This window comes from Rousettus aegyptiacus, unplaced genomic scaffold (assembly GCF_014176215.1).
Source record: "Rousettus aegyptiacus isolate mRouAeg1 unplaced genomic scaffold, mRouAeg1.p scaffold_m13_p_3, whole genome shotgun sequence".
Classification (NCBI taxonomy): Eukaryota; Metazoa; Chordata; class Mammalia; order Chiroptera; family Pteropodidae; genus Rousettus; species Rousettus aegyptiacus.
Genome location: NW_023416306.1, coordinates 19,259,826 through 19,285,943, shown reverse-complemented (window position 1 = coordinate 19,285,943; position 26,118 = coordinate 19,259,826). Strand labels below are relative to the sequence as shown.

The 26,118-nt window shown below is 36.3% G+C and overlaps 1 protein-coding gene and 1 pseudogene across 1 annotated transcript in view; both read right to left on the bottom strand.

The window, feature by feature from the left end:
• Positions 1-26,118, bottom strand: part of SVEP1 (sushi, von Willebrand factor type A, EGF and pentraxin domain containing 1) — a 136,483-nt gene that overhangs the window by 85,493 nt on the left and 24,872 nt on the right. Inside the window, exons 3-5 of the mRNA XM_016130010.2 lie at positions 25,663-25,839; positions 7,386-7,544; positions 6,383-6,562 (exon numbers count right to left, since the gene is read on the bottom strand). Of these exons, the coding sequence (XP_015985496.2) occupies positions 6,383-6,562; positions 7,386-7,544; positions 25,663-25,839 (516 nt within the window). The remainder of the gene's footprint in view (positions 1-6,382; positions 6,563-7,385; positions 7,545-25,662; positions 25,840-26,118) is intronic.
• Positions 15,449-15,566, bottom strand: LOC118601479 (annotated as a pseudogene).

The following is a 26,118-nucleotide window of genomic DNA, read 5'->3' as shown; positions in this document are numbered from 1 at the left end:
AATCTATTGTGTGTTCTTTTTTCTTTTTTCTTTTTTTTTTTTTTTAGGTGAAATCATCTCTAACAAGTTTATATTCTTTCTTCTCTTCCTTCAGTTCTAACTTAGACCTGCTCCAATCAAGATTTCCAATTAGGGAAAGGAGGGAGGAGAGTAAAGGAGAAAGGAAAGGGGGAGAAATAAAGAGAGGGAAGAAGAAAGAGAAGTGGAGGGGAAAGGTAGGTAGAAAGAAAGGGGAAGGGAGAAGAGGAATAAAGTGGGGGAAAGGAGAGTGCAGGGGAAGGAGTGGCAATTGAAGAGTAGGGAGGGAAAGGTAAAGTAAGAACCCATGAAAATTCATGCTTTCAGTCAGATGGCATGTGTATGCCTGCCATAAACAGAGATATGGAGAGGATTCCTGTTGAATATGCCAAAGGATGGGCATATATAATCATTTCAATAGCTTACAGATATAACCCTACAAACATCAGGCATTGTACAAAAAGCAAAAACCCCTACCTAAGAACAAAGTTCAGTTAGCTCTCAGACAGAACTACTGCAACACTAAAGAAAGGCCAGAAGACAGCATAAAAATCTCTACAAATTTTGGAGTAAAATCATTTGGACTCAAGAATTTTGTTGGATAAAGTAGCTGTGTATATATATGTGTGTGTGTATATATATATATATATATATATATATATATATATATATATATATAATGGAATATTACTCAGCCATAAGAAGAGATGAAATATTGTCATTTGCAACAACATGGACTTTGAGATAATCATGCTAAGTGAAATAAGCCAGACAGAAAAAGTTGAAAATCACATAATATCACTTATATGTGGGATATAAACCTAAAAGCAACAAATAAATGAACAGGACAAACAAACAAGAGACTCTTGGACATGGACAATAAACTAGTGGTTACCAGAAGGTGGGAGGGAGGGGTAGGGAAGAGGTAGGCAGGGTAAAGGGGGTCAAATATGTGGTGACAGAAAGAAATCTAACTATGGGAGATGAACACAGTGTAAACATATATATGCTCTACTGCTAAAGTATACAGCTGAAACTTATTGAATTTTGTTAACCAATGTCACCGTAAAAAAAAAAATAATAATAAAAAAAAGAATTTTGTTGGAACTCTGGGTAAGATGTATTTTTCTCTCTTCTACTTGTCTGCATTTGCCAATTTTTCATATCAAGCATACTTATTTATGATGAAAGCTTAACTTTAAACTAATAGGAAAGGAAGTTGAGGCAAAATATTCAGTGCATATTCAACCAAAGTCATTGTTAGGTAGAATATATTGTGAAATGATATTATATGGGCATAAATATTGAATGCATTAAATATATGTTTAGGATTGATTACTCCTTAGAGAAAATGTAAGAATTAGATTAAGGTTAAGCAAGAAACACTACCCTTCAATCCCTGGGATAATCTGGATCAAAGTCAACTACTAACGACAACTGAGCGGAAATAGTTTGCCTTCTGCATTTGATTTTTATTGACTGTGTCCATCATATAAGTAGAATTTTTATCAAATGTGTACATCGAGGACGTGGAAATACTTTGCCTTCCACATTTTGACTTTCATTGAGTATGTCCATCATGTGTAGCACAATGCCAGGTGTGAGGTGGGATTAAAAGGTGAATAAGATAAATTCCTATGATCAAGATGTATAGAATCTAAAAAACCATATTAAATAACTGCTTTCAGATTCAACAGACTGCTTGAATTACTCTGACTTTCCAACTTGAGACAAAATGATTTACGACATCTCTCAAGAGGACTGACAGTAAATTAGAGTTGATGTTCACATATATGCAAATTATATTGCTTTGCAAATGTTAGTTTTAATAAATTTCTATTGTTCCTCAGGAAAACAAAGGATGTGATAATTCCTATTTAGTCTTAAACATTTTATACTGCTTTTCAATCAAGAAAGATCATTTATTATCATTTTAATAGGAATATGCTTGTTTATTAGTTTCAACTTGTAAAAACTTTTTATTTCAACAAGCTGACAAACTATGCAATAAAGGCTTCTTGGCTTACATTCATGTTAAAACAATCCTTAAATATTTATTTAGTCTTTTTAGAAAGCAGCAATTTAGTCTTTTAGAGAACAATCTACTATGTAGTAGATGGTGTAATAACCTGTTCTGGTTCCAAGACTAATTAGATTTTTCTCCAAACACACACTTCCTGTCCATCTCCAAATTATGGTAGTATCTACACTGAAAATAAAATAAATCTGATGTTAAATGTAGGATTCTCAGTGTTTGAACTTTTTTCTTGGGAAAAATACTATCACAAAATTTAATTTACTGTGATGTTGTGGTATGGCTAGTTATCACTGAGAAACCACAAAGGAATCCTTACTAGTTTAGAAAGAAATGCATAACTCAGATAAAATTTTAAAAGTCCACTATGAGGTGTACACATGAGGAATGATAATCAAGCCTATTAATTATTTAACACTACAAAACATTAATGTTGTAGCATGAAATTTGTAAAAGGTTATATATTTTACACTGGTCTTTCATCATTTTGATCTCAATTTTAGAAAGATTTTCAAGAAAAATATAACTACAATTATTCCTTGTCCTTATAATTAGATTTAAATTAGACCTGTAAAATATTACTCTCTCCATATTCCCCACCCTGAAACAGAAGTGAACCCCTACACAATTGCCATTTTTCATTGAATTTCAGATGCCCCAGTTCTAAGACATACCATTATTTTATGAGCCACCAAGAAAGAAACAACAATATCTATGAAAGGATTTAATGCCACTGATGTTAAGGTGTGTCTCAGTTTTAGAGATGTTAAAATGTGGGGGAAAATGTTTTAAAATTAATGAAATACAGCATTGTTTCATAGAAAAATACCTCAAGTAGCTAAATCTACAAATGATGAACCAGAAGAAGAGTTTGAGTAAGGAAGTATCTTTAGGGCAACTTTGTAAACTGGTAAGTTAGGCAGTAGCTTTTGGGGATAAAATTGAAAGGATCCATGGTCCTGTAGCATCTCTCCTCCTTTAGTCAGTTATTTTATTTAATAATAGGATATCGACTGATATAATGTAAAAGAGAACTTGCTTTTAAAAAATGCAAATGCATAATGGGAATTGACAGAAGCAGACCATCAATGTACCTATTTATCAATGTCCCTAACAATATATGTAGTTGTTCAATTCAAATTTCAACCATTCACCAGAGGTGTCATGAAGGATTGAGTGGGAAAAGGACATTCTGTGCTCATAATGAACTCACAGTCCAGCAGAGGTGATAGACAAGAAAAATAAGTAAGTGGGGTGGTTTGTATTACAAAAAGTTGGCTAAGTTGAGAAACACACTGTCAGAGTCCCTTAATCGTGGACCAGGCTAGGGTTGGTCAAAAGAAGAACTTGCACTAGATTTGGAAGGCAGAAGGGAAGCAGGGGCCATTGTGTTAGATTCAGTGATGGACAAATGCAGACACATCTAGTGGGTCGCACATTGTCTTTGCTCACTTCCATTGCACATCCTGACTTCTGACCCTGTTGACTAAAGGTGGCCCCAAGTTCACTGATGGATTCTTGGCTATAGAGCATCGGGGCATGATTACAGAGAGGCGAAGCATCTCTAAGACCTCTCGACATATTTTTCTTGTGTGGTTCCATTTCAGCAGCTGGGTGGGCTTGGTTTCTCAGACTGAGTTGGCAGTTAACCCCTCTGATGCTCCAGCTTCTCTTCTAGACCTTCCATTTCCCAGCTCCTTCCAAAATCGCGTAAGGTCTGATTCCTTAAATAAGTTCCTTATCCTCTGACATAACATGGTGAGTTTCCTTGTGCTTCCCTGACTGACCCTGACACACAGAGCAAAAGGGCTGGAATGAGGGGAGGGCAGTTCTGTGGATGCACATACAGGGTTTAAACGTCTTCCCCTCAAATTGAGGAAGATGGTGACAGGAGAGGGTTTATGTACTGGGATCAAAAGCAAAGGCAGAATGATTGAACAGTCAAGGCTGTTGGAACAAAGGGATGGCTTGCAAAGAGATGGCTTCCTGAAAGGACAGGACCATTTCTAATGTGGGACAAGAAACTCAGGATATGGACTGTGGAGGATGAAGATGTGGGGCCAGACCTTATCCTAAAGGGGTTGTCTACCTGCTTTTCTTACTCTCTTTGGAAGGCCAGAAAGTAGAAAGTTAAAATGCAGTGTTTTCCAACCCCCACCACAAGCTATTTGGAAGAAGGAGCAGAAGTTTTACACAGAACTTTTAACTGTTAACTGTACAGGAATATTTCTAAGAAGTTTTCTATGATTAATTTTTTCAGAAATGGAATGTGGCTTCTTACCATTTGAGATCACATGACTAAAAATGTCTCTTTCACCTTCCCACATAAAGAGTAGCTTGTCTGAGTTTAGACATCTAAGGTAAAATTCTTTTCTTTCAGAACCCTGGAAACATACTTTTGTCTTCTAATATTGAGAATGCTAATAAAGGGCTCAAAGCTAGTCCGATTCTCTTTCCTTTGTAGGTAACGTTTATTTCTAAGTGTGAAACAGGCAACATTTTCTAGTTTTCTAGGGCATTCGGAAATTTCACTAAGATTATTTCCAGACCTGGATCTGTTTTCAAAAATTGTTTTCTGGCGCACAGCAAGTGATTTTAAATATCAAACATTTCAGTTGTGTATATTCCCAAGATTTCAGCTTGGGATATTTTCTTTGATGTTCTACTAGTGTTTTTCTTCTATTCTATTCTCTCTCTAGATTTCTAATAGAAGAATCTATTTCCTGTGACTACTCTCATGCCACTTCAGCCTTTCATAATTTTTTCAATCTTTGAAATTTTGCTCTATTTTCAGAGAATTTCATAGATGGATTTTCTAACTTATGAATTTGGCTCTTAATTAAGTCTATTCATTGTGTCAGCAATTTTTTTTTTCCCTCGAAGTAGTATTTCTGTTCTCAGGTTTCTCCCATTTCTTGGGATTCTGGTCTTATTTTAGCAATGTAATTTCCTTTTAATCTCAGTAATTCCATCTTTCCCCTTTTCTTTGTTCAATTTGCTGATTCTCTTCTTTTATTCCTTTCCTTTCAGTAGATATAGATAAGAATCTGAAGTAGGTCATGACTTAGGCAAATTCACATTTATGGATGTATATTCGCACATGTATATTCACATGAAGAGTATTGGTAGCTGATAAATATAAACAGTGGAGGTCTCCTGGAGTTCACATAGGACCTTGGGGTGGTGTAAGTGGGCTTCCCTAATGGGTGTAGTTGTCAAGAGAAGACTAGAAGACAGAACTTCTCATATTACTCCAGTGAGCTGGGTGATGTGGGATTTTGGAGCCATCAAAATCAACAAAGTGTATGCTACAGGATGCCTGGGATCCAGGCGTGGTGAGGGTAATGTTGCCAGAGTTAGCAAAAATATAAAAACAAAACAAACATAAAAAAAACACAGACAAATTAGGATATTCAGTTAAATATGAATTTCAGAAAATCAACAAATAATTTTTAGTATAAGTAGGTCCAAAGTCTTATATGGGACTTACACCAAAAAAAAATATATATATATATATATGCTGTTTATCTAAAATTCCTATTTAACTGGGTATCCTGTATTTCACCTAGGTGGAGGGTGAATATTGTATTCAGAAGTCACATGGGCAGGGATTCTCAGGTCTTTCCCTTGTTCTGCTCCTACGTTTTCTTAGATAGCTCTCTCTTCCAACCCTACTTTTGAAACCTTAAGAAGTTGCCTGCGCAATAGTTTTAAGAAGTAAGAAAGTGAGTCATGGAGATACCAAGAGTGGAAGTGAACTGACTCACCATTCTGTTTGTTTCTCTGTATCTGATGTGGCAGCCTTAGGTTCTACACAAGGTATTGTCCCCTTTTCTACTGGCCTGACTAGGCTCTTTGAGATTTCACTTTGGCAAATTCCCACTTTCTCCAGCATGCTGGCTGTTCCAAGTGAAGGCTGGAGATGGATAAGTTGGCTAACGGCTCCTGTTGCAGGATACTGGTGTGGTTCCCTAAGTCCTACAATCATAATGGCGATAAAGGCCCTCATTCTGACCATTCCCAAACTTCCCTTGGCACCCAGTCTTGGCTGCTTAAAATCTGAGGTTTGGGGTAACCTGCCCATTTCCTTCCCAGGCAGGCCCTTCCTTTGCTTGTTCATAGAAAGAAATATAAAGGGCATAGTTTATGATGATGTGGTCAATTGAACTAAATAGTTCTGACTTCAAACTTCCTAAAATTTTTTCTCTGTCTGTGGTCCGTGGTCTATGAAAATCAAAAGAAACAAAGAACTTACCGGTCAATTAGAGTTTAAGTCAAGGATATCCAGCAAGACAATCAATAAACAATGTGAACTGGCAGTTTGCATACCTCTGCAGGAGCTCCCTGAACCGGACCACAAACCATTGGGTAGACACAAGAGGATGCTACTTCCCACAAGGTCAAATCCAGGGTGACATCGGACCCCACAGGCTGCATTGAAGTGGTTGTTACAAGTGTTTTGGATAAAGTAACCATTTTCAGGAGGCTTCAGGGCAGGGCAGTGGATGACTTAACATATACAAAACAAAATTAAAAAGCAAAGTTAGCCTTTGTCTATGAAGCATCCACCTCACTCCATTTTTTTTGTGTGTGTGGTTTAAGAGGACATTTTATGACATGGCTAAATTACCCACAGCATTCCCATTTGCTATATTTGAATTTCTAAGTGCGTATTTGGATGAAGAAACATCTCACTTCTATTAGGTATTTGCTTCCACTTAAATTTTAAAAAGACTATTGTTTTTTATGCTTTTTTATTTTAATATCTATGTAGATACAAGATTTTCTAGTTCTTGACCTTCATGTTATTAGCTATTTTCCTCCTTACAGCAGCATGAAATAAAAAAAAAAAATGAGTAAGACCAGCGAAGTGCATCTGCCACAAATCCCAAGAGCCACAGTTTCTTGTACATGTTACAGGCTAATTAAAACTTTTAATTTTTTGATATGAATAACATTGACACTTTACTTATAAAAATGTATTTTAAATAATTCAACTATCATCAAGGCCCCAAACTAGCTCCTTTGTTACTCAAAACTTATTAGATTTGTGCCTTTTCTTCCTTAGATCCATTTTAGATCTTTCCCAACTGAATCTTTCTGGTTTCATAGTTATATTACTGCTGTGGTCTCAGATCCCCTTTCTCCAGAGCAAGATGTGTGTGCAGCGGTAAGAAATGCTACTCTGTAAAAGCAAAGACTTCCTCGCAAATGTGATTAGAGAAATGAATACTAACAGTCATTTTAAATGAAGTAGATGGAAGTGCCAGCATCATCTCCCTTGAAGAGATCCACTTTTATATTTTCTATTTGCCAATGTGGGGAGACTTACCTTCGCAGGTCTGGCCAGATGCCCGGTAGCCCTCCTTGCAGACACAGTCTTCAGGGGACGTACTTCCAGGTGGAGAGGTGTGATTTTCATCAGGACATGAAAGGCAAGTGCTGATTCCTCCTGGCGTACCTTCTGGTTTGTATGTCCCTGGTGGGCAAGCTGTGGCGAGGCCAGAGAAGTCCATTTTAAGTGGTATATATCAATTGACAGTTAACATTTTTGAGAGTAATTACAGGGGAAAAAAACAAACAATAGCTTTTCATAGGAAAGAACAGTATAATTCAAGCGAGGACAGAAACCAAGTTTGGTCAAAGAGGGATGTAGTTTGTTATTTGCAGGTTATGAAATGGCCTCTTATGTCCCACAATTAGTTACAATTACAACACGACACAGCAATGATATGTCTGGACTTTTTATGGGAAAACTCAAAATAGCAATGCAGGTTAAGGAACTAAAAGGAATCAATGATATTGGATGCATAAAAAAATCTTGATAAATATGGTATGTTCTATATTCTATTGTCCCCTCCTCCACCTGGGCAGGACCTCTCCCACCGAATCCCCAGGACCCTCTCCCAGTAGAGAACAACTGTAGATATGCAAATAGCACTTTTGAACAGTGTCTGTTCAAAGCACTTGACAAAGGAGGAGAAAGTGAAGGGCCTGAGGGAAATGATTCAACTAACAGGAAACGGAAGAAACAAGAATTAAGATCCCGCTTTTCTCAGGTTCAAGGAAAAAAAAAAAGATTAAAAGCAGGATCTAATCGACCTTGCTTCACAGCCTTCCTCTGCATTGACTATGTGATTTGAATTTATAATTTACTCTCTGTGGAGTTATAGATCTGTAAAATAACCCAAAATTAAGGATTCAATAGAGAAACTGGAATAAAGGGACTTGTGGTGCTCAGTTAAGTCAATTAAATGTAGCATAGTCAAGCATGCATATGATTATATAAAAACAATAGCAACCAAGTAATGTGCATGTATGTGATGACATTTTATATAAAGTATATAATCCTGTTTTAATAATATTAAGAATTATTAATATTGTTATTAGTATACGCATTAATTTATATGTATTATGTCCATTTTAAAGATGAGAAAATAGAGGCTTAGAGACATTTGATGACTTGACTAAAGTTACTCAGTAGATGAAAAAGCTACAATTAAGAGCAAGGAAAATTACATTTTTCCTTGCTCTTAATTAGCAAATCAAATATTTTGAAATGGTAGCAGACTCTCTTCCGCTTCCTGTTGTCTTTATTTAAGGCCTACTTCTGGATAGATAGGCTCTTTTAAAAAGAGACTTTTTTTTTTAGATTTACAATAAAATTGAGAGGAAGGTTAGAGTTAGAATTTAAAGCTAATTTTATATAGCATTTACTATGTCCCAGGGACTGTTCTACATATTTTATAAATATTATTTTTTAAATCTCCTTAATGACCTATGAAGTAACTAATATTATTAATCTCATTTTATAGATGAGAAAACTAAGGCACTAAGAGGTTAAATAACCTGCCAAAGTTACACAGTAAGTGGCAAAGCTGGGATTTGAAGCCAGATAATTTGGATCCAGAGGCCATGTTCTTTACTACTGCATATGCTCTGTCTGAAACCCAGGTCTCTTAAATGCTAAAGTCCTTGTTTTAATATGCTAAAAATATAAATGACCATTACTGAGGGATAAGATTCATAATACAATATAATTATTAGAAAACATATCCATGCTTCTAAAATTCTTGATTATATTTATAAACAGAAGATAACATTTTCTCCTGATATGTAGTACAAAATTCTAGAATTGGATAGATCTGTGACACAGAAAAAGAGAAACATTTTTAAAATAATTACAATGATATTTGATAAATACTTTAGCAGACAGAAAGGGAGTATTACATCAAAGTATCATATTATTAAATACTGAATTACTCATAATACTGAATATTTCTTTATGTGAAAAGCTTGGTAAATATTTATACAGATCCTCAAGAAGATGCAAGACAACATGGTCTTATTTAAATAGAAGTCAGCCACTATAAGGGAAAATGATTAAGATAAACACACAGATGGAAAAGAAAATATAAATTTTAACATCAAAATTAAAATTGTCATTGGAGGAAATAAAAAGAAGCAATAAAATTCCAGAACACTAGAATTGAGTAAACCTAGGAGAATAGTTGTGATATTAATGCAAGAATATATTTCTTGCTTGAAGCTTCAGAGCAAAAAACTCATCAAGTTCCAGGCAAAATTTATAAAAATCGATTTACACCCAGGATAAAGAAAAAGTATTACAAGCATCCAGGCAGAAAAAACAAGACACTAACAAATGATAAAATCAAACTTACATTTCATTTCTCCTCTGCAAAAACAAATAGCAGGGAAAAAATGGAATAAGATATATAGCTACATGAAAACAATATATGAACCCAAATTCCACATCTGATCAAGCTATTGGTAAATATGAGGGACGACAAAGGCATCTGAGGATTTGTGTGGCTTCTGGAAACAAAGAAGTACTTCATGGATTGAAAAAGAATAAAGGACTAAGATATGGAGGAAAATGGCAGTTAATAAATTGCTTGAGATTAAGAAACTAGTGCAACATATAGTTGATTGCTAAGGATGTTGCTAAAATAATTGTGAAAATGAAAATCAATATAAAATAAAGCCTCTTTTCTAAAGAGAGACATATGACCTAAGGAGGAAAATTATTATTTTCTTCTTATTATTTCTTATTATTTTCTTTGCATAATATAAAGAAGAAAGGTTTAAAATATAAGAGAAACTGGGAGAAGGGTGGGAAGAGGAAGAAGGTGAAGTTCTCATTTCTTTTCATATATATCAATATGATAAAACTGAAAGAAAAACATAGCTTCAAATTTGTACATAAAAAATACACATAACTATGAACAGAAAAAGAAGGCATAACTTCCAAATCAGTGAAAGAGGAAAACAAACAAAGAACATAGGTAGAAAACATAGAAAAAGAAAAGAGATAGCAGGAAGAATTAAAAACACAATAGCATAAGGAAGGCGACGGAAGTATCAAACACATCGGTCATCATTTCTGTGTCCCCAGAGTACATGTTCTCCACCTCTGCTCTGACACTATCACACTGTGTGTAACATATGCACTTGTCTCTTTCTGTGGGCAACACGCTCTTATAAGTTCAGAGTTTTCCAATCATCTGACCCAGTCATTACCCATCCCATTGTCTGAGCCAGCTGTCACTCAAAGGAGGGCAAGGAAGAACAAGTGTGGAAGATGGACCAAAGGCAGTGAGGCTAATAACAGGGTGAAATGAAAGGACGTAAGACTTGGAGTCAACACAGCTGAGCTGCAATCTTGGCTCTTCCACTAACACGCTATGGGTCACTGGCAAGTGACTTTATTTCCTTTTCCTTCAGCATACAGAAGTTACAATTAGTGATGTCTATGACATTGCCAATGCCAACATTTGATGATTTTATAAGTAGAATAATACTAAAAAGTAAGTTAAAGAAACCTTTCATGTGAGCAGTCAGGTTCTGTCTACAGATTTTTATAATTTATTTTAAAAAAATAATATTACAAAAAAGGAACTACTCTTACACTCTTTCTGTCCAAAACTTTTGAGTAATCAAGAGTTTACAAGACTGGAAAATAGTGTTTTGGATAAAAATATCCAAAATATCCAAAAGTACGTTTGGAAATGTATTGTGAAATTCATAATGGAAAACAGACTTTAGGAGAACTATTTAAAGGCATTGCACAATTCTAGTGGGAGAGGTGTAATCAACCTCTTTGATTCCCAAAGGGGAAATTCCTCATTTAAAGCCAGGCAAAAGCTGAAAAGATGAAATGAACTGTGGTCTGAACAAGTTTCACAAGTAATGGTAATGGCTAGGGTATGTTTTTTTTTTCTTTTTAATATGAAATGTTTCCTTCCTGGAAATGTACCAAATTTTACTTCTTAATTGCTGTTTTTGTTGTTAAAATAAGCACTTTCTCTTTTCAGAAACATCTTGGCAGTTATTAGCTACTGTTACTGGAAGTGTGATTCTTAAAGTTATCATGTTGTGCTAACATTAGATTTTTCTTCAACTGACAATGCAATTCCTTGACTAAAGTAAATTAAAACGTTAACCAGTTTGGAATTTGTAAAATATTAAGAAGTCTTCATTCTCTCTAATCTGTCTTACCTATTGATAATTTCTTAGATGACTATTGTATTTAATATTAATTATATTATATAATAACTTACATTTTATAAAATTTCTTCTTATATATAACCTTAGTTAAAAAAAACTCTATAAATATTAAGAGCCTTTGTTCCTTGCACAATTCATCTTCAGAGTCATGACTCTCTTTAAAGAATATAGTTTTAGGGAAGTTGCACGAGCTGCATTCAGGCTATGCCCTACCTAACTCCCAGGGTGCTTATTCACGCAAATTATAATTATATCCAGGAGTCATGGAACTCAAAAGCCCTAGCTTCTGCCATATCTAAGTAAGGCACCAAGCAAGTATCTGGCTCCCTAAAGAAAGGCTCTTTATTATTACAATATCACTATTCTTCTGAACTGTAGGGATTTATTCTGAATAAAGAATTTGTTCCTTCAAAGAGCGGTGTTAGGATTTTGAGCATAGGCATCCACTGCACTACAAGAGAATCAGTTTCCCAATGCTGAGCCAACATATTCTCAAACATAAGACGAGGACCTCGGCACTTTCTTTTTATTAGACAACCAAAATCTTTTCTATTTTCATCAATGAATTGGGTAAGGAGACTTTTAACTGACCTGGATTCTGCACATCTGAATCTGTGTAAAATGAATTAACAATCTGCCGATCTCCCTGTGATTACTTAGCTCATTTGGCTGGAATACAGACGATTGGGACACAACTGTGAATCTGAGCAACTGTGTGGTGCCATAATAGCAAATGGCACCCTCGCTGTAGGGCGCCGTATTGCAAATGTAAACACCTGCTCAGAGTAGAAAAGAGATTACGTATGGATTAGGACGTCTATCAAAAAATAAAATAAACAAAAAACAAAATCTTCAAAAGATTGTGTCCAAAAGAGGATTCATTAGCAAAGTAATTGTCATATGTTAAGAATTAATATATGTGTGTATACACATATAGGTACCCACACATTCGCACATAAACACCACCTGGCTGAGTACGGAATACTCAGGCAAAATATTTTTCATCAAAAACTCTGTATTCTTGTCTTCAGGTATTTACTGTCTGGATGAGAAATGTGAGATCATCCTAATTTTTATAATTAAAACTCTGCGGGCAAGCACTTTTAGGTGAGGCATCTGGAGATTTCAGAATTATCTTTAACCTCATTTATTCTTTCTAAAATAGCTAATAACACAGAATCATTATAGAGAAGTAAATAAATTTGCCATAAGCTAAACCACTCTGGTTTATTCTTCAAATGTTTGACATTTAGGTTGATTGCAATTTTTTACAATTATAAACAACTTTTCTATTATCATCTGGTTCCCTTATATCTTTCATCCATTAAAAACGTTTTAGGCAAAATAATGTTAACTTTTCAAACGCATTTGCCTATTGTCAAATTATTTTATATTCCCAGTATCAGAAATAAAAGTACATATTTTATTGTACACTCATTAGCACTGATTAGCAACAGTTTTGAAATCACCAATTAATCCTTATTTAAATGTGAAGTCCCGTGAATTTCAGCACACCGGAGTTTCAATTTAAACCCAGGATGGATCTGTCCCTGAGATTCAGACATGTGTAGTCCCAACAGAAGTCTGCTTGCTTAAAAAGCTTGAGAAGCTTCTGGAAGAAAACCTCATCCATAGCAGAAGTAATATTCAAATTGCTATAGCCTAGAATGGCATGATCGTTAATCAATAAGAATGGATAGGAGCTGTGGCATTAAGCAGAGTACTGTGTGTCCAATTTTCTGCCAAACGTGACCTCTGTAGGTTCTTGACTACAAGATAGGCCAGTGAGCCAGGAAGAGTGGACAGGTCAGAAAAGGGGCATTTAAAGGACTTGCAGCTGCACTATTTACCAGCCAGTCCGTAAGTACTTCAGCATTTTAACAACTGTTACAACTGTACTGATGCACATCTGCTGAGTATTAGTCTGTCCTAAGGAATGGGAGAAATGGCACACATTGGACTTAACAACACTTGACCTTAGCAGTCAGAAAGGAAGAAAGATTCTGAGTATAGTTTGGTGTTTGTTGTCAAATTTATTTCCCTTTAGGTTCTATAAAGAATGGTGAGTTATGAGCAGTCCCTTTGATATTTTCCTTTCCTCATCTCCTCTATTCCTCTTCAGTAAGACTTTAAGGTCTTTGGGGGTTTGGAAATGTGGATTTTATCAGTGCTTGTTTTCCATGCCCATCGTTGCTATGCTAATTTAAAACATTATTTTATGACTTGATTCTGTAACCTTCCTACACACAACCTCTTCGTCTAGTTTATTTCACATTTGGTGATTTCTAACCACAATGCCAAACTAATATTCCTATAATAAGACCCTGATCATGCCGCTTTCCTGCTCAACAATCTTCAATGGCTTGCAGTTGGCAATTAACCAAAGGAATCAGCTAATTCCACCCCTATAGCCTGGATTTCAAATCCCAGTACAATCCAATCCCCATGCCTTTTCTTTCTTGCCCTGAGTCCCACCATGTTCATAGATTTAGCCTACTTTCTTTTTCATACAAGATACTTTCAGTTCCCACCACAAGTCTGTACTTTCTATTCTCTACAAAAGTACACTCCATTTCTGTCTAAATCCTATCTTTCAAGCCCAGTTCAAATCCCATCACCTCCATAACTAAAAGTAAATATTTTCTGAACAGCTAGAGCATTTTGTATAGCATGTATGTCACATCATTTTTATTTTCATTTAATGTCAGTTCCTTAGAACTGGGTTAACCATAATTCTTGGTTTTAGACACACATTCTGACTTCTTTATCATAATTACCACTCTGTTTCATGATAAGCTACTTTAAGGCAAGTACTGTACAGCAATCCTATCTTCCAAAGCTCCTAAAAGATATTTGATAAAATAGCCAACAAACATATTTAAATAATTCCCTCCTGTAGTTTCCATGAAACCTGATTCAGAATGATCCATTCTGTTTGGTATTCATTTTAATAGTCTGTGTGGTCTAATCTACTGCACCTTGAAGTATTTCACTCTGCTAGTGATTTTCCTTCCCCAGTTCCATATTAAAATGTTTGAATTCTTTTCTGAATAATCTGCATGTGAATAAAACTGCAAGTATTTTAATTTGGCAATTGCAATGCTTTCAACACATTAAATTTTACCATGTTACCATCTTTCTCCCATTTCACCCATTAAAGTAGGGTGTGGTACAAAAAGATCAAGAATCCTCAGATGAGAACTGTGCTAATTATCACTAGCTCTGACAGTGTCTGACCGTCTCTAAGTTATATAATCAATTGGAGAATTGGATTTTCCATCACAACACCATGTGCGATCATGTATGTATCCAAGTAATTATAAACTAAAATTTCATGACCCTCCGTACAAATGAAATGGCAGGTAAAGGGATACTGGGGACACAGAGAGGAATAAAAAAGAGCACGACCTATATTCTTATGGCCGTTCTTGTCTTAAATAGATGGTTAAAAAAAAAAACAAAATACCACATTATATGACAAGACACGAGGTGAACGTTATCATGACTTGAGGCAAGAGTGGGGTGGTCAGGTAAGCATTTTCGGTCAAAGTGTTTTCAGAGGTGAGACCAGAACCATGAGTAGAAGTGAGGGGACATGTAGAACAGGGGGATGGCATTGCAGACAGAGGGATCAACATGTGTAGACCAGAGGCAAGAGAGAGCATGCTTAGAAAAAGTAAGAGTTCACTCTGACTGCATCAGAGGAGTGAGGCGAGAAAAGTGACTGAGGGCCAGAACCATTAAGGCTGGATAGGCCACATTTATTTTTTTATTATTTTTTAATTTTTTAGGCAAAGCAAACCTTGGTTGACCTCACAGATTACAAGGACCTTGTCAGTTTACAATCCCTTATTTTTTTACTTTTTATGCCTACAGCACTGGTCTTCCTAAGTAGTCTCCCATCCAAGTACTAACTAGGCCCTACCCTGCTTAGCTTCCAAGATCAGATAGGATCGGGATTGTTCAGGGTGGCATGGCCATAGACTATATAGTCCACATTTAAAAGCTAGTAGTTTATCCCTAAAACAGTGAAAACAATGACAATGTTTCAAGTTAGGATGTATGTCAGGATTACTTTGGATGCCTTTTAGGGAATAATGTTGAAGGACAGTAACATTTCATTCTCAAACACATGATATGATTCACTCACTCCCCTATATCTCTATAGATAAGGGTGATTTAAGAACTTTGAAGTATGATTAATACTTTTACTTAATTGCTTTTAACTGTTTTGCTTAATTGTTTTTCTCCATAATTCTTATAAATGTCATCATGGGGCATAAAACAGGAGATAAACTGAGATCAACATGCTTCCACAAAGGGTGCCCCTAATTAAGTCAACACACAACAGTATCACTGTTGGATTGATAGAAACAACATGGAAAAAATCTTTCAATGGAGAACAACAGATGCACACAGAAGCAGAGTAATCTGTTTGCAGGAAGATAGAGTAAATATTCTTTTCCTTATTCCTCCTTCTAAGTACAACTAAAAACCCTCGGTGTTATACATAAAATAAACATGAAATGACATGATGAGAAGACAGACCAGTGAGGGACCTCAAGAGCCAAAGACTGATATGACGGTGACTTCCTTGTGTTTCCTTTTTCCTCACATATCCCATACTTAGAGTTGATGAAGCTGACAAACCCAGAATAACCATGGCAATGGACAAACAAACAAATCCAAACAACAAAATACTGCTCTCTCTAGACAAAGGATAAAGAAATGGGAAGTCGAGCATGATAGAATACGTTTAGACAACAGCCACGCAACTCCTCTACCCAAACACCAGAGAAAAACCTGTGGTCCAACCCCAGCCATACCAGGCAGAGGCCAAGTGAATGTAGACCTCCACTCTTGCAAAGCTCTAGTGAGCACCCCAACACCACTGCTAGATGTATCAGAGAAGGCCAAGTAGAGAGATGGGTCTTATATGCCAATGGAGACCACAGGGTGAGAGTTGTATCCCACTTCCACATTCACCCAGAAGTAGCAAGGGGTCCTTCCCCCTCCCCACTGAAGCAGAGTGAGAGTAGAAGAGTCAAGACTTTCACCACCACCAAGCAGTAAAGAGGTTCCCTCATGTAGTGTCAGTGGAGGCTATTTGGGGAGTGATAACGAGGCACTCCTAGCCCTCCCAGGCAGGATGCTTAGCAAAGAGCCAGAACTTCCATTCACATCCATCAGTAACGAACGAGCACCCTGCTCGCACACATATGTATTAGTGTTAATAGGGGCGAAATAAGGAACCTGGATTCTACATTCACCTGACAGGAATGAGGCAGTGCTCCTCATCTCTCTTCCTCTGCCAGAGGAATGTTTATACAATTTCTTGAAATGATAAAATTATAAAAGTGGAGAACCGATTAGTGGTTGCAAGAGCTTAAAGTCAACGTCATTATCCCCGGTGTGATGCTATACCACAGGTTTGCAAGATGTTACCATTCAGAGAAACTAGATAAAAATGGTACAGGGAATTACTCTGTGCTATTCCTTAAAACTGCACATGACACTGCAATTACCTAAAAAAAAAAGTGTAATGAAAAATTAAAAAGCAACAAGCAGAGAGAAGCACAATTGCAAGATGTATCCAGAAATAATCTTGATAAAGAAATTGCACTTTGGAGACTAGGCTTATTTTATAATAGCCTCTGCTATACTGCACATGGACTTGGAGTAGGTATGAACAAATTTTGAGTGAATGAGTAAATGAGTAAATAAATAAAGCAAACTACATGTTTAGATACTAGAACACAGCATATGGAAACTCTGCTTGGTTCCCAACTTCCTGGGAATTTTCCATTCCTTTTTTGGAGAAGCAAAGGTGAACAAGTCTATTGACCCTGAGCAGCACTGGCTTAAAATCAAAGTAAGCCATCTGGAAGGCCGAATTCAATAATAGGAAGTGGCTAATCACACATGTATTTCTTTCATGTTATCTAGTTACTGAGATTTTTCAAAATTAGTCCTAAAACCATGGTGGGTGGGTGAGGTGTGTGCGTGTGCGTGTGCGTGTGTGTGTGTGTGTGTGTAAAGCCATTTGCATGTATTGATATCTGATGGTGTGGGGTAATGTTTTAATTCACATAACAGTACAAGACACCATTCAAAGATATTGTGGATTTTAACCACTTAAGTAATCATTTAAAAAATAGATAAAGCAAACTATTATTACTGTATGTAGTATATTAATAGTTGGGAAATTTTCCATTAAAAGTTGCAATTTATAAATTTTGTCAAAATATGGCAGCAGTTATATGAAAATAAGTCATTAACTACAAAATGAGTTATAAAAAATTCATTCATTCATTCATTATATGTAAAATACAGAAAGTACAACCATAAAAATTAATAAAGCCAGGTTACTGTTTCACCATCACTATTTTAAACAAAAAATTATTTTACTATTTGTATGTAATAGTATCGTTTAACTGAGAAAATGCTAAGAAATCAACTAAAAATGACTAGAAATAAAAGATTTGTAAATTGGCAAGATAAATACTTCAAAAACAATAAAGTTTTATGAAGCATTAAGTTTTAAAAATGTGATGAAATCCCATTTACAATAATAAGAAAACTATATATTTGCCAAGAATAATTTAAGAGAATTGTGCAATCATCATGAAGAACTGTAAAATTTTGTTGAAACCGATATATGAATGAGTAGTTCAATTGCTGCAGAAAGAATATACCTCTCTAGTCATTCTAATGCTCATGTATACTCTTCATCATATTCTGTTCCATGTATCCAGGTGTCTAAAAAGCAATGGTTAGGCATGAAAAAGTATCCCATACCTCTAACCACACCTCTCTTTAATTAAGGCATAATAAGCAGGTCCTCCAAAAAGCTTCAAGAAGTGGTTTCTCCAAGATTTTGATAAAAATATATCAATGAACATTGTAAGGTAATTTTATCAAAAACTGTTGAATTGCTAAAAGTTTATTAAAATTTACTGTTTTGATTTTCCCAAACGTGACTGGGTTAAACAAAGTTCTTCCAAGTAAAATAGTAACAAGTAGCCTTTTTTAAAAATTTAATGTTATTATCAGTTTCAAGTATACAGTACATTGGTTCTTTTAACAAGTCCTAGTAACGTCTCTTTGGAGGACTTTCCAGAAATTTGAGAAAGTGAATGATTGTAATGATTGGATGACAACTATTTGCAAGCCATAAGTTTTCCAATTCTTCAGTTTCAATAATACAGAAAAAGGGCCTAAGGAAATCATCAGCTCATAGATCATTTATAAGATATTTTTGATGATAGCCAACTCATGATATTTTTGACATGAAACTCAGTAGGAACTCAAAGAATTTAGTGACATCAACTTAACAAAACTATTTCAAGTCCCGTCTATCTACATATTTGTACAAAGAAGCTACATAATTGTACGAAGAAGGCTTTCATCACTAAAACTCATAAAAGTGAGAAATAGAAATGAAATTGATGTTGTATGCTCTTTTATTCTAATAGTAACAAAAATACATGGATATATGAATTAATGATGTACCTCGTTAAGTGGAAAACTGAACAAACCAGCCTACTCTAGGCAGCAGTTGCTCATCCTCTTCCTCAAGTTGATAGGAACCCATGTCAACACACTAGCAATGTTCTCTTATAAAATTCAAATAGGAATACATTGTACAAATTCCTTATCCCTTACAAATCCATTATTAGGCACTGCTGGGGATGTTTTCTGCGGAAAAAATCAGCTAAGCTTTTCTCAGAGAACAAGATTTCCAAATGTTTTGGTTTCCATTCAAGAATTTCTAGAGCTCTTTGTCCTCTCACTTTCCGAAGAAATGATATAATTCTTAGACAGGAAAATGTGTATGTGCATGCAGGGTAGGGGTGGGGATTTGTGTGCTTATGTTTACATGTATAATAAGATATCCCTACACAAATATCCCAGTGTTTCTATTTCTATAGTGTGTCCTCCTTTTATGAAAAATAATATAATGGGCTTTGGCTCATTATCTAGCACTCGGCCTTGGCTACCATCCAGCTATAATTTTCAATCTGATAATTATTCCAAACTCACTGAAATCAAGTCAGTCTCTGCAAAAGAGCAGTGTCCTCAAAATGCCTATTGTCTCCATATTCTCTTAAATCCCTGCAGGGAAAATTTCAGAACAGCTGCAACTGCTTCGATTTACAACAGGAGTTCACTGGATATTCACAACTGATTTAACGATCTAGCCATCTAAAAATGACTAATCTAGAAAATCACTTGTACACTGCATCTGATGTATTGTTGACGAAGTTGAACCAAATGTAAATGTTCTGCATTCAAATAAATTAAATACATTCTTAAAAACTTCTTACCATGTGCCTTTATGCTAGCGATCCTGTGGTGTCCACAGCAGATATGGAAATCATCCAATGGTCTAAGGTTTCAATAATGAGTTCCTGTCCATTTAAGATTCTGGTATTCAAGTAGATTTCTTACCCAATCCTTTCTCCTGAGCACTTACTATGGGCTCTGAAGGCGGGCAGTGGGGATGCAGAACGAATTAGAAAGTTCCTGCCTGTTAGAATCACTACTCTGATGTAGTAAGAACAAAGACAATGGTTGGGTGCGGTGGGAAAGGGAGCCAGAAGAAGCATGAAAAAAGGTCTGAGGAATGAAATCGCGTGGTATCTAGGGAAACTATAACTAGTTCCAGCTTTTAGCTCAAAGGGTGAAGAGAGATCAAACCACACAAAGCCTTTATACCACAGTAAGGGTCTTGAAGTTTATGCCACAAATGAGTCATGGTTAAAAACACTAAGCAGATTTGTATTTTATAAAATTAATTTTCTTATTCTCTCTTGTATTAGGTTGAACCATACTGTTTTGTGGGTTGAAAATGATTAAATATTAAATATTGATGATTTCCTAAGGGTCAAACTACTACTTAACAGAATTTGAAATTATATTTTTGTGTGTTTATTTGTTGAATGTCTATCACTATGGCTAGACTTTAGGCTCTGGAGCCAGACAACTGGGGTTCGTAAACCAGCCCTCTTACTGTGTAACCCTGGACAAGCTACTTCTCCAACTTTTACCTTCCTTATCTCTAAAATGAAAAAATACTCCAGAGAATTATTGTGAGCATTAAATGAGTTAATATACATCAATGCTTGGAAAAGTATCTGGAATAGAGTGACCACTATTTTAATATTAGCTGTTATTATAATCATCATCATCAGTTATTATTGTTCTTATCATTATCAACATTATCATCATTACCCTTGTCGAAATGCCTATGTTAAATGCTCAGGATGAAGAAAATAATACTAGACCTAGAAAAGAAAGCAACACCTTCTTTTCCTTAAACTCCAGTTTTTCAGTACTCTTAGCTAAAGTTCAATGACTAATCCTAGAAGGATATTTTCTCAACCCTGTAAACCTGCTAACATAGTGTTAATATCCCTGAATTTCTGAATCATATGAAATATTTGCAGTATATGAAATCGAGTTATGTCGGGTAAAATCAAAAAGAAAGAGCAATAAGGATGAGAGGTTGGAAGTAGGGCTTGGGAAGTGCGTGCATGTGTGCATGCATGTGTATGTGTGCATGAGTCTGTCGGTAGGGGGGAATTTAAAGAGAATTTTTAAATCCAGAAGAGTCACAATTTCTAAGGGAAAGGGTGATGAGAAAAGAAAAATTTTAAGAATTGTTGTGGTCTATACGTCCTCATTTAGGAGTTAGAGAAAATCAAGTGAAGGACTTGCAATATTTTGAAATTTACTTTGGTTGTGGAACTGGATTTCCTTCACCGCAGTGCCTCTCAGACTGGACCACATTGGGGGATGGCTTTATAAGTATTACAATTGTGTTTCAAATTCTCTTTTCCTAGCAGATTTTTTTGGCATTATTTAAGTTCTGCCAAATATGGTTTCGGTGTTCAGTGCCATTATACAAGTGAATGACACATACATGAACAAAGCACTGTTTTACGTTGAATTATCTATTTATTATAGGATTTTCGCTTCTGTAAAAGCCATAAGTACGTACTCTTCAAGACCACCAGCTGAAAGCACATGATTATTTTGAAAGCAACTCAAAAGTTTTGAGTCAAGAGAAATTAAAAACCAGTTCAAACATACTAATGTCTTATAAAATTGAACTCTTTGGCAAAATATTACTTGATAATAACTTCTAACAAATATATTCAATTATGCATTCAAGTTACGATGTTTACAATATGTAATAGATTCACAATTAATAAAAGTTTTGGAGGCAAAAGAATCTTGTGCATGAAGCAGCTGCTTACTGTGACTGTGATGCTTAGACCATTTCGAGAGAAGTCATTGTCTTAGACAGGGTTTTGGGAGGTCATTGTTTTAAGGACCCATGCAAATCACATCACCAATCACAGGGAAAATGAGAAAGAGATCACAGTAGCATCACAATCATCAGGTTTTTTTTGAGGTCTCACGGGTACCTCTGAGGCAGTCTGGTATGAAGAAAGGACCCCAGACTGGGACTTGGGTAACCTTAATGCTTCTTTGGCTCTGCCACAAATTTCCTGTGTGATCATGGGATAAAATTTCCTTGTCTCCCAAGTGAATGGTGAGAAAAACCCTTACAGTGAGCTCTAGTATTCTACTTTTCTATAAAATTAATTAACAAATATAATTTGTCTCCACATATAAATTTTCTCTAATCAAGGCAAATAGCCTCTACTTTTTTCAACATCCAATGGCATGTCATCTCACTGCCATCTCTCACTCAGCATTCTTGATTTTCATTTGATACTTATTAGGTCAAACTGTATTCCACCTTTGGTTGGTGCAAGATTTCTTGAGGGAATTCACCCGCACATATAGATCTTCCTTATCCTCCCCATAGCACAATTTCTCAGATTAGAGCCACTAGTGCAGTCTAAAAAGAGTGAAATTTATGAAATATATGGTGTCACTTATCTTCATGGATCTCATTCTTGAGGTAATTATTTTAACGTTCATTCATTAGTTTTCTCATGTGGATATTATTTCACAATAATGATTAATAATAAAATCTACCATTGAGAATTGATGTGTCAGATATTGTCCTAAGCAATCTAACTATATTCTCAATCACTCAACTTTTTATCTTTATATCACAATAATGTACATATGCACATACCTCTATATACATAGATATGTATACTATACATATATGTGCATGTGTGTGTGTATGTATAACTATACCATTATTAAGCTCATTTTACAGAAGAAACTGAAAATTAGAAGAATTTAATAATCCAAAATTCATAGTTTGAAATCATCAGAGGTTGAATTTGAGCCAGATATTTCTTTGTTTTTAAACACTTTGAGCATAGCTCAGTATCTGTGGAAAAGCAATATATACAAGCAGCTATTTTCAAAAATACAAAATAAGTGGTGTGGTATCTTGGAAAAAACATAGGACTTAGAGAAAAGTGTCCTGGGTCCTTCCCCAGAACCTGCTGACAGCTGGATATGCCATCTTGAGTAAACCACTCATCTTTCCTGAGACCTCAATTTCCTCTTGTAGAATGAGGGGTTTAGAGCAGATAATCTCTAAGGTTTCTTCTGGCTCTCAAGAGGAATGATTTGCTTCTGAAAAGCATTGTTTTTACAATGAGGATAAATACCAAGAATTCCAACTATTTAGAATGAAAGGTAACATTCTCTCCTGGAGCAATAAAATAGCTATGGTCTACTCATCCTTTGGATTTTAGATTAGAGGGCGCAATCTTAGTCTTCTCTAGAGTCCCTTCTTTACACCATGGGCATTTCTATTTAAATAACATACATCATAGTTTTCATTTGCAAATTGATTTGTGTGGTTAGATTGTAAGTTCCAAGAAGGTAGGGACCATGTCTGTCCCACCATTGAATTCTTATCTGGATTTAGTGTGGCATGAAGAATATAACATTTGTCAACTAAATAGATTTTAAAAGGCTCCCAGATTTTCAAAACAGGATGGTTTGCAGCTAATATTCCTTCCTGACTTTCCAAAAGAAAAGAGCCTGGTGTTGAGTCTTTCATGTCATAGGAAGGATATAATTTATTTACTCTTAATTCCTGGTATGCAGGTAGAGCCAATGATGAGCACTACGTAGTGCAACTATGCAAAGTCATAGAGTACATCTTGGAGTTCCAATATGACTTCTCCTAACACCTGAGAAACAAATACTGAAAATGATGATATGTACACATTTATATTGATGCAACTGTATCTAATTTAAATCTTGCATGTAAGGAGGTATTAAGCCAAGCTTACTAATTTTTTTTTTTAAAGGATGGATAAACTCATCCTTCTGTGCTTGACATTCTTGGCTAGAACCAACAGCAAAAGTGCTCCTGTGACCTCCACTGAGGCTCTACTGACAGGCTTGCCCAAGCTCATACATTTACAGACTGCTGTGCCTTTCAGCCTGGAATATCCAACTACTTGGGTAACTGGGGACAGTGGGTTTTTTTTAACTGCCCCCCTCTCTCTTCATGCAGCTTCTCCCCTGGGATGCAAGATTATAGTGCCGTGGAGCATTTGGGACTACAGCACAGTGTGACTGAGGCTCTGGGCAGCCACACGGCAGTGGCTTATTGGCAGGGAGCAGTTCAGTCTGGGACCACACGGAAAGCAGACATGCTGACTACAGCATGGAGCAAGAAAATGAGAACTTCTGCCTGTGTTTGGTGGGCTAGGATGAGAGGAGGAAAAGAGGGGGTGTTGGGGATAGTGCCAAGCAGGGCTGTTGATGAAAGTGTGGGAAGATTCAAGGGGAGGCATTTTGCCAACTCAGAGGCAGTTGTGCTGATCCCCCCTCCCCTTTTCTTTGTGCACTTAAATGAGAAATCCTGCTGTGTGGAGTGGGAGCAGGGCCAGGAAAGGAGTGATTCTGCTGGGTGAGCATGGATGCTTGGACCCGGGAAGGCTGTGTCTGCCAGCTGGGGCCAGGGCCAGGGAAGGGAAGAGAAATTAAGGGATGGGGCAGCAATAAAAGAGAGTAAAAGAAGAAGATAAGAGGAAATGCCCGATGAGAAGAAAAAGAGAAGAAGAGAAAGCAGTTCAGGTAGACAGAGGAGAACCACATTTTTACGTTTCAGAGCAGCCCTACCTTTCAAATGTCAGAATAAAATAACGTTAACATAAAACAAGCAATGATAGTATAAAGTAAACCTGCTGCGACTAAATTTTCCTGGTGGGTGTTAATTTCCATGGGAATGCATTTTTCTCCAGCAGTAAACCATGGAAAAACTGTAAGTTATAAACATGTTGCTTTTGAGTCAAAAAGAACAAACAAACAAACAAAATGCTGTCACAGAAAAACCACATACCACTTTAAATACTAGATATTCTCTAAAATATAATGTAGAACACGAGAATCCTAAATTGTTTTTCTTGCCTTTCTAATAAAATATTTAAAATGTAAAGATGCTCTGGTAAGGAAAGTTAGAGGAGGTTAAAATTACAAATGTTGATGAAGTAAATTTTATTTTGAAGTGATATCACTTTTAGAGTTTTTGAAGTCCCTCTGTTGAGACTTGTGAAAAGCCAAAAGACCATCAAGTGAATGGCATATTTTTATGTGACAATCTCACAATTTACACATGGCCTGAGGACCAAAATCCCACTGACTATAGTCTCATACAGAGACTGAGGCATGTTTCAGTTTAAGTGCCAAGGGGACAGATTTGGCTATTGACTGATTACAAGTAAGAGACCCCAAATCTTCCCTCACCTGGCTTGGAACCTACACTTCTGAAGGCCTTGCAAGCTTCCCGCCTTCTTTGAAACTCTGTCACCATGTGAACAAGCCCGGGCTAGCCCGACCAAGTCTGACAGGCCACATAAAAACAGCCTAGTAGTGCTAGACAGAGTCATCTTAGACCAGACTCCAGCCAGCTGTGTCCCTACAGATAAGAGAATACAAGACCAGCAGGGCTGCCTGCTCGGCCCACAGCTGATGACAAATCCGGGAGTTGACAGGGCTGAGAGCCACAGAGCTGCCCAGCTGACTCACGAGCAATAAGTACTTATTGTTTTCAGTCATTGAGTTTTGGGGTCGTTTTATTACACAGCAAGATACCTGACAGAGTTACACACAACCTGGAGACTCACCTGTACATTCGTACTGGAGACCTTTCCCGTAATAGCCCTTTTCACAGATGCACTCGAATTGACCTGTGTGTGTCCCACATTTGCAGCTTGCCATTCGGTCACAGCAGTCTCTGCCGGCTTCACACAGATATGAGCAATGGGACATATCCTCTTGAATAAAACTCCCAGAAGGCAGATCTACCCATAACATATGATGGAGGATAATAAAAAAAAAAAAAATGAATTAACAGTTGAATGTTACTGTCTCTTGTTACTAAAATTTAAGTGCAAGCTGGAGAAAATATCTTTTCGAATCTGTCTAGTCTAATTCCCACTAGTCCCCACTCCCACCCAAAGATGAAATGTGTTATTTGCGCTCCCACAGACTGGGGGTTTGTTTCAGTCTGGGACCTCATCAGAAGTTCTCGAGGCCATGCGGGGTCAGGCAGAAATTAAGTACTTCAGCGAGGAATCTCC